A 10,176-nucleotide genomic window follows, 5' to 3' on the forward strand; every position below is an offset into this window, starting at 1 on the left:
AATCGTAATAGGTAGAAGGTAACTCAGCCTTTGTGAGTATTGGCTCAAACGTGGTTCGGTGGGTGGTATATTCCACCCCATGAGCACAAGTGGTGAGCATCCCCTAGTGTACCATTCTACACTCCCCACCGCATTGTAACCACACCACCGGTGGTGGTGAAAGATGGCGTATTCATCAATTAAAGTATTTCCCCGGAGTTTCATATACCTTCCATCAAAGTTGAACCCGGGGCAAAGTTCATTGGACAAAATTATTATTAGCCCTTTCATCACAAAGGTTTTGATTTGAGAATTCCTCTTTACAAAATCATTAAACCTTGTAAGCATATCAATGAACGTGCTGAAGTTGAAGGGCCTTGTCCCTTGCACATTCAAGTAAGACTCAAGAAAAGTCAAGTCAAGGAGGGTGCATTTGTCTTCCTCTACCCTTCCAAGAATAGTCCCGCCACGAATCGTTCGCTAATTCGAATCACGGGGTGTTGAATAGCAAAAGTGTAGCATTGTTTGAAAGAACTAAATTCTCTCCCGGAAATGGCCCTCCAAAAGTGGCCAATATAATAAGAATGTCGGAGGGTTTGTCGGTGTCATTCTTTGGTACCTCAAGACCGACGATTTCCGCGAAGCGTTCTAAATTCATCCTATGGGACATATTGTAAAGCCGGAATTCCATACCAACTTCTCGTCGTCGATTGGTAACAACACGGAGACTACATAGAAATTCTAACGTGAGGCTTAGGTAGGTGTCTTCATGATCATAACAAAGCCTCTCAAGACCCAAGACATTGAAAAATGACTCCGTTTGTTGTCTTAAGCCAAGTATTTCCAACACATTAAGATCAATGAATTGAGTAGGTTCGTAACTCTTACCTAGTAATTCCTCAAATCGTTGATAGTGTTTATCTTCGACGAAATGCACTTCCGGAAAATGCTCAAGTTGTTCAACACCCGGTAGCTCTGCATTTTCTTCGACCCTTGCCTCTTGTGAGGCGGTTGAGGTAGTGCCCTTTCGGTGTTTGGATCTTGACTCGCCGGTCCTCTTGATTTTGTTCCTTATAAACATTCTTGGTTGATGTAGTTGGTGCGAACTTTGAACAAAAACCTCGGATTGATGTTTTTTTGATGGGGTTTTGTGTGGAGATTGTGGAAATGGATGATGATGTTGTGGTTATGTTGATGTTAAGATAAGGGAATAGGGATGGTGTGTGTGGGGGTTCGGGGGGAGGGGGTGATGATTTATCAAAGAAATAGGTTGGGACATGCGGACTGGGGTCGGGTTCGAGCGGGTTGTGGTTCAGCCTCTTATTTTACCCGTGTGACCCATGCTTCCTGGGGTTAGCTCGAGCGTCCCTCTGAATGGGAAAGACGTCCTAGGATTAGGTCGCACGTCCTTTGAGTCAAGATTCTTTCTTCCAGCTACGGGTCGAGCGTCCTCCCCGAGGGGCGGGCGTTCTGCCTCTGCTCTTGTCGAAATTAAGGCCTAAGTTAAGCCTTTCCCTTGCTACCTTTGTGATCCCTTCTTATCATCGTGCTCTTCCCTGAAAAATGGCTTAAAGAATAGATTAGAACTCTCCATCACCACTCTCATATAAGAAAATCATGCTAGGTTGTCAATTAAGCATTTCATCAAAAATAACATGTGCATATGTTAAAAGTACAATAAGCAAGCATTCATATGAACTCCTTAAGCATAGATCTATCCCATAGCTACTCCCCTATACCCCCACTAACCCTAGCTAGAATACTACTTACTACACATCATGATTATTATCCTAGCAATGGTATCAAACATCACAACACAAGTGAACATGATGATTAAGCAACATAATAAGCAAAGGATTTAGAAGTAAATAAAGAGGGATTAAGAAAGTTACCAACTTGGAAAGTAAAGATGAACATAAATAAAAGAGAATTCTTGAATAAAGGAGACTTGACACTTAGTCTTCAAATACGCACCCAAGAGATCCAAATGTAAACAACTTGAGATGAACAAAGGAAATGGAAGAACAATAGAAGAAACCGTTTGATTAATGGTGGAGAGTTGTCAATTCCTCAATACAAACCCAAGAATTTTTCAAGTACAAGGCTAAATCTAAGATTGTTTGAGAAATAATTGAGGAAAGATTAAATTGCAATTTGTGGAATGATTAATGGCTAATCAATTCTAATCTACTCCTAAGAAGGCTTAAACTAAACTAAGGGAACTTAGCCTCCACTAAGAGGGCTTAACCCTCAATTTATTACAAAGAGGGTATATATAGTGATACAAGAATTAGGTTAACTAAAGGCTTTAAATGACGATTAGACCCCTTAATTAAAGTTCAATGCCTCGCAAGTCCTAGAAAGGGGACGCACGACCTGGTTTCAAAGACAATCATCCTGCACCAACGGACGCCCGTCCTGAGCTTGGGGACACGTGGGCCGGTTCTGGGACGCCCGTCCTGAGCTGCTTTTCTTCTTCTCTTTGTTTGTCTGCCCCCTAATCTGTGGGGGTCCTTTCTGTGTCATGGGGATCCTTTTTTCATTTCCCATTTCCTTGTTTTATTAACACAGGCTTTTAGTGTTGGTCTCCTCTTCGATGCTTGGTTGTTGGGTGTTATCAATTTTGTGGAACAATACATACTAAAAAGCATAGGAACTAGGCTAGCTAGGGGACTAAATGTGCGTAAATAGGAGTCACATCAGTAGGTGTGTCCCTGGCACCGGTGGGTATGGGTATGTCTGGGCGTGTCCCGGTACCGGTATGGTGATTGCATTTTTGAGTCTCATTCACATAATTATTATGTCGCATCTCTACTTATCGAGTCGTGTCTTATGTTTATGTATTGAAACTGACGTTTGTGTGTCTGTGTAAATGTCACCTATTATCGGGGTGGCCTGTGTCGATCCATATTATATATCCGATCATATAGGGAGCAGTTATTATGTACAGGTTAGCGTTGGTAGCACGTGGGAGATGGGACGAGCCTTGATGACATTCGAGTCTAGTATAGTTGACTAGAATAGCGTAGTAGTCATGAGTTGTATTATTTATTTCATTATTTACTTAATTATGGTTATGTAATCAACTAAATGCTCTATTTATAATAGTTTTTTCTTAATTTCAACTCCGATTTCACCGCCTCAGGAAATCGAGATGGTAACATCTCCCAATTACCTAGGCCGGGTAAGAAGGGGGTGTTACAAAGTGGTATCAGTGCCAGGTTTTGGAACCTAAATCAATTAATCAAATGAACTTAGGTGTGTCTATTAAAATGAACCGACATGAGTACAATAGGAGATCGGTTTTGGATGGGTGGGCGTCCACATATCAAAACTAGTGCCTATTGCCTCGGTTGAATACTACGTGGGTGGTTACAATATGGGTGAACGGTATAGGCAATGTTGTGCGATTACATGAGTGATGTGGTTGTTGATAGACTCTTGCATGTTATGAGCTTTCACATGTGTGTGGTAAGATACGAAAAATTGGATGAGTAGATTTACATGTCATGACACCTTTTGAAAGATGATAATTTCGTTCTCTCGATTCATATTGTGTGTTTATCTAATGTTTGATAGTGCTACCGCTAGCGTATAATATATGATGATTTTTGGTAGAGTAAGTGCGAGTATGGAAGTAGTAGATAAGAAATGGCGATTTTGATGTCGCATGAGCTAACTCGGGACGGGTCACTTATAGACGGTGGACTCCCGAACCTTGTAGTCTTGCAGGAAATCCGTCGATAAGGCTTTATTGAGAATTTGGACCTAACGGAATCACTTGACCGAGTGCGAGTACCAACTCGACCGAGTACGCAATTACTCGGCCGAGTGGACCCTTGACTCGACCGAGTGGACCCAAATCCAGGAGGTGGTGCATTCTGTAAAAACCGTCACTCGACCGAGTGGGCCTTCTACTCGACCGATTACACTCGACACTCGACCGAGTGGACTCACACGGGTTGCGCTACTAGACTAAAAGGCCCTATCTCCTTCACTTTTCATTCTTATCTTCATATCTTCATCTCTTTCCTCACCAAAAATTCCCCAAAAACCTCCATTTTTGTTCCATTTTGCTTGGGATTCATCCTATTACTCAACTTTTTTCACCTAGTTCCATTAATTTGTCAAGGTAAGCTTATTCGTCCTCTTCCATCTTTTCCCCAATTAGAGTTTTCTTTAGATCTACTCTTAAATCTTTTGAGTTTTGTTAATTAGTTACCCATTCTACCTAATTCATGATATTAGTAAACTTTTTACACCATTATTGTTGATAAAAATCAAATTTTTGTGATAAAATTTTGTCCACCATTGATGAACTCGAAAATGGTGTTCTTGAGTCAATAATGGGACTTTGGTACTTGTTGTTGAATCTAATTGGACAACAAAGGATTAACCTTTATTGTTATGGATGGATCTTGTTGAAAATGTTAAAATTTCGTCTTAAAATCCCGCCTCAAAATTTTTGAATTGTAGGTAAGTCATGCCTAAATTTCTATTTTTATGGGTAAAACTTGATATAATCACCTTATCAGACTACTATCTTGGCTTGTAATCTAGTATGTGGTCCCAAAATGAAATAAATTTCGTCTTAAAACTTGGGTGAAATTTTCCAACTCCTCTTAAAACTCCCATGAACAGATGTATTTTTGTGTCTTAAGGATGGTTTTACTATGTTGCTAGATTGTAAATTTGATAGTTGCTACTATGCTATGGAATGAATTAAGGAAATTTTGTCTTAAAGTGTGGCCAAGTTCTTGAAAATTCGACACTAACCATGTCGAAATTTTAATTTTTATGATTACTACTTGTGTGGCTTACTCATGGCTCCTCAAAAAACTTCAAACCCATTGATGAACGTGTCGTTGTACGCTCTCAAACAATATTTATAGTCTCAACAAACTACTCTTAGTATAGCGGTAAGTAAAGGTCGGATCCCAAGGGACAGGTATTGTATTAAGCAATCAAATCCAAGTAGTTATGCCTTTAAATCACAATTTGGTTTGGGTCAAGGTTGTTTCTTTTTTGGTAAAATGTGATCATTTTGTATTCATTCAATAATAGGAAATCAGTACGCATAGTTTGACAGTTCAATAAGTTGTAAGACAATGGACTAATACATCATATATCAATAAGAACTCCTATAGAATTTAGCCAAAGTCTATCACTACTAGCAACTGGCAGATGTACCAGCAGCTTCAATCTGCTCTTCACCTGCACATTAATTGCATTCACAATTAGAACAAGCCTTCTTAAGTTGAGCTCCAGCCTGCATCTATTGCTCTCGTGCCAGATGTGGTACCAACATGCCAAACGCACCATGCTGCAAGTTTTCTACTGTATCTTTGAGTAACTCTGACGTGGATAAAAAAGCTTCAGCTGTAACCAATGCTCCACTGCTAGTAAGATCTGAGAACTAAAAGCACACTTTGAGAACAGATGAGCATGGGTTTCCATTCCCTGTTCACAGAGTACACAGAGATCAGAATCACACAGTCCCAGATGATACAATTTAGCTCTAGTGTTGAGAGCTTCTCTATGAATCAACCATCCAATAAAGGCCTGCTTAGGGATGTTCCACCTATCCCAAACAGCCTTACTCCATTGGACAGGGGGGTGTTGTCCCCTAAGCCAATGGTAACCAGAACTACCAGAATAACCCCTAGTGGCAACCACCCACTGGTTATCCTGAAAACCTCCTGCCAACACATCCCTCACTTTACAAACATTTCTCCAGTTCCAATTAGAATCCATAGAAGGTTGATAATTAGTCCAGTCACTTCCTTTCAGATAGGCATGATCTACCCACAAAACCCATAACCTGTCAGCTTTTGTGTATATCCAATTCACCAATTTTCCAATAACTGCTATATTTCACACCCCTGCTGCATAAATTCCCATACCACCTTCTTGCTTAGGACAACATACATTATCCCAAGCCACAAGAGGTATGATAAACTTCATCACTGCTCCATAAAAAATTGCGACAGATAGCTTCAATTCTTTGAACCATACCTTTTGGAATGAGAAAAATGGAAGACCAGTAATTATGCAAAGTATTGAGTACAGAGTTAATAAGGATAAACCTACCCGCATAGCTCATCTTTCTTGCCCCTATGCCCCTGATCTTATGAACAATCTTCTCAATCAAAATATTACAGTCAGACATAGTAAGTCTTCCAGGTTGAACTGGCACACCCAAGTATCTAAATGGAAGAGAACCTTCCTGGAAACCAGAAATATGGGTGATATCAGTCCTTAGCCAATCAGGAACCCCATTAAATACCACCTCAGACTTGTCAGCATTAAACGTAGACAAGGCTCTGAGAATCAACATAATAGACCTCACATCATCTCTACAAAACATTAATAAGTCATCAGCAAATAGTAGGTGTGTCAACCTTAAACTCTTACATAGAGGATGAAACCTGAAATACCAATGGCCAACAGCATAGTCCATAACTTTGGAAAGATATTCCATACACACACAAAACAACAATGGAGAAATGGAGTCTCCCTGCCTTAAACCCCTTCTCCCCTTGAAATAACCAAACTGTGAGCCATTCAAATTAAGTGAAGAAGAAGTGGTAGTAACACAGGTCATAACCAAACTTCTGAAATGCTCAGGGAACTTCAAAGCAACTAACATTTAATCGAAAAAGCTCCATTCAATTGAGTCATAAGCTTTTTGTAAATCCAATTTAAACAAATATCTTGGGGAAGCCATACTCCTATTATAATACCTGACCAAGTCATGGCAAATCAATATATTCTCCAAAATACTCCTTCCCTTCACAAAAGCACCCTGACTCCTATTGATAAGGTCTGGCAAAATGAGAGCCAACCTAGCACATAGAATTTTTGAGATAGCTTTGTATAGCACATTGCAACATGAAATAGGTCTAAAGTGCTTCATACTTGTTAGCCTATCAACTTTTGGTATTAAGGTGATTATAGTGGTGTTAACTTGGACCAACAATTGACCAGTACTAAAGAAGTTCATTATAGCAGCACATATGTCATCTCCAACAACATCCCAAGCATCCCTATAAAACTGACTATTATATCCATTTGGCCAGGAGCCTAGTCTTTTGGAATGCTAATGATGCTTTGCTTGACTTCATCTGCAGTTACATGCTTTGCAAGAATGGCATAATGCTTCTCAGTGCAACAATTACCCCTTCTGACTACAGTTTGATTAACACATGCAACATCAGTCTGTGTCCCCAAAAGTTCTAGGTAATAATCCAGAAATGCAGCCTGAATGCTAGCCCCTTCAGTGCAAACCATCCCATGGTGATCCTCAATTTGAAAAACTTTATTCAACATATTTCTCTTCTTAATAACATGATGAAAGTAGGATGTATTCAGATCACCCTCAATAGACCACTAGATCTTAGCTTTTTGAGTCAAAAAGCTATCTCTAGCACAGATTGTTGGAGTGAGTGTCCTCCACAATAGTGCGTTTACATAATAAATCTCATTAATGGAATATCATTAGATATTTAATTATTTGATCCTCGTCAGTTGATTAACGTAAATCGATAACGGTTGGCTGACTAGAGTTTGACGTTATTGTCGTGAGATGGCGGTGATCAACTGACCCCTTTCGGTCACACCTAAAGGAACGAACCCCAATTGACAACTAATTAATTGTATGAGATACAATTTAGTTAGTCCCTTGATTTATAGACTAAGAGGTTAGTCGATTATTTTAGAGAGATTTTGAGTTGCAAACTCTAGGCAGGGCAATTATTATTTAATTATGCGATAATTGAATAATAAATTTTTGGGAGACGGGTTTTAGTTAATTAATTGTTAATTCACTAAAATTGTACTAATTGATTAATGTGATTAATATTAGTACATAAATAATATGTGTAGTGGTACACGTATATTTACGGAGTGATTTGGACGAATTAATTATGGAAGTATTTAAACATGAAACGATGTTTAAAATAAAATTACACGTATTTGTGCGACAAATATAAGAACCAATATGGACCCGTAAATGGGCAAGTGGACCGTGTAAAATAGAGTAGTGGATGATTAGGAACATAATCATTTCACCTTACTTTAGATACTACCATAATTCATCTTATATAGATTTTGCATGTGATGTAAGATTAAAAAATATAAGACAATTTGTCCACTACAACACTCCACCCACCCGCCACTTTCCCTTCCTATTTACTCCACCCTTTGTTTATTTCTACACTACATCATTTTGTATGTTTTGCATGTGAACATTAATCAATCATCTCTCTAAAATTATTATTCATTATTACTAAGAAGTAGTAATACTTTTTATTACTAAGAAATGTTAGTAATATTACAAATAATATCAAGGGTATAATTTTAACAAGTTTCTAGTTAAATACTTGTTATTATTTTTGGGTAAGTTCTTGAGTGCATCTTGAAGGAGATGTTGTTTTTGAAGACTTGTAAGGAGGATCATCCATTTGTTATAAGCTCAAGAACAAACTAGTAAGGTGAACTAGTTTGTGCCCTTTTTACCTTAAAATCAATGTAAGGAAATTGTTTTTCCTTAAACTTTCATTTTTATGCTTTTCTATTTGCATGCATGTTACATAGATCACCTAAATGATAAATTATGAGATAATTTATTTTTTATTAGAGAGTCTAATATGGATCTATGACCTTTCAAGTGGTATCAGAGCTTAGCCTTGTAATTTGCATGTTAATTTTAAGCATTTTAATGAATTATGAGATAATTTATAAAAACTCAAAAATTGTGTTAGAAGAGGTTTTAGCACGAAATTTTGGGGACATGTATACCTACTGATCTTAATAGGTTTGTGGTTAAATTTGGTGATTTATGAAGTTATTTTCCTATTTTTAATGTTTTTTGGTTGAAAACCGAGTCAAAATGCCGTATTTTAGTTAAAAATTGACTAAAAATAGTTATAAGTTGATTCGGTGCATGGATTTTTTATGGTATTTCATGCATATTTTCTACCGAATTTTTGGGCAATTTTTCTGACTTTTTGGTGTTCTTGGGAATGCTCCAGAATACTCAAAATTTTTGTTTCAATTTTTTGGTTAATTTTTCAATTATTTTGGATTTTTACTTAAATATTATGATTTTACAGATTAATTTAGCAAAATATCACTAAATCAAACTAATTATTTATCATAAAATTAGTGAGGACTAATTTTGAGGTTCAAAACAGTTTGGACAATTTGTTTGGACTTAAATGAGATTTAAGAATTGATTATTGATTTTTACATGTTAAAAATCGATTAAATCCACAAAAACCAAGATGGATACCAATTATTGATAGATAGGGCGATTTTGGCATCATTTTACAGCATTTTAAGCATATTTATTTAAGTTAAATGAATGATTATCATTTATTTAAAGTATTTATCTTGTTGTACCTAGTATGGCCTAGTTTAATTTTAATCGTTATTACCCGAAATGAATGGGAATATCGATTTGTTTGTAATTAAATATGATCTCGTATCGTCGGTTTGTAATTAATTAGTAGTTTTATTTATTTTATTAATTAATGTATAATAGGAATAGCTATGTAATTCAATTGTAATAGTTATTTTTACCGGCGTTTCCAAAAGACGGATTACATCGAGACGGAGTCTATTTTTGGAAGGTGTTCCAAATCCCACAAAGAAGGAACCACTTTTGGAATGAAGAGGCAAGGGACCAAGGAGTTGGTTTCCGAAATGTAATAGACTAGTTTTTATTAACTAGGTGGCCATACTACGATTTATTCATATGCTTACTTGTTTGCTTGTTTTATTTTCGCGCATGCCAAATTCGCAATTCACATGCATTTTATCTTCGCGATTGTCAATTCACGTCATTTACATTCACCGAATTAGTTCACTTATAGGGAATTTATGACTAAATTGACAAGATCTCTCACATAACTAAAATCGAGATTAGCCTTACCAATTAGTAACACCTATGAATCTCTTGTTCATTAGAGCCACGCTCGCCCAAGCGGGGTGTTCTCATTTTACCTTGAGTAAGTAGGGTGGTAAGGGGTTATCACAAGCCAAAATTGGTTGGACTCAACGGGATATAAGACGGTCTTGTGTTCCGGGGCTAGTAGATGGATTTAAGGAAATTCGTCGACCAAGAGTTCTCGAGGTAGAATTAGTCAACGTGACTTACCGAATTTACACAATTATGGGATGTTTTGCCCAAGCGAT

At 37.5% G+C, this 10,176-nt stretch overlaps 1 protein-coding gene across 1 annotated transcript; it reads right to left on the minus strand.

The window, feature by feature from the left end:
* Positions 1–5,100: 5,100 nt before the first annotated feature.
* Positions 5,101–6,982, minus strand: LOC141601358 (uncharacterized). The gene is made up of 7 exons (XM_074421633.1): positions 6,723–6,982; positions 6,408–6,593; positions 6,070–6,335; positions 5,883–5,945; positions 5,455–5,780; positions 5,282–5,395; positions 5,101–5,193 (listed from the first exon to the last, which is right to left on the minus strand). The coding sequence occupies exons 1-7, from the start codon at positions 6,980–6,982 to the stop codon at positions 5,101–5,103; spliced, it is 1,308 nt and encodes a 435-aa protein (XP_074277734.1).
* Between the last annotated feature and the right edge of the window lie 3,194 nt (positions 6,983–10,176).

This window comes from Silene latifolia, chromosome 9, assembly GCF_048544455.1.
Source record: "Silene latifolia isolate original U9 population chromosome 9, ASM4854445v1, whole genome shotgun sequence".
NCBI classification, from domain to species: domain Eukaryota; kingdom Viridiplantae; phylum Streptophyta; class Magnoliopsida; order Caryophyllales; family Caryophyllaceae; genus Silene; species Silene latifolia.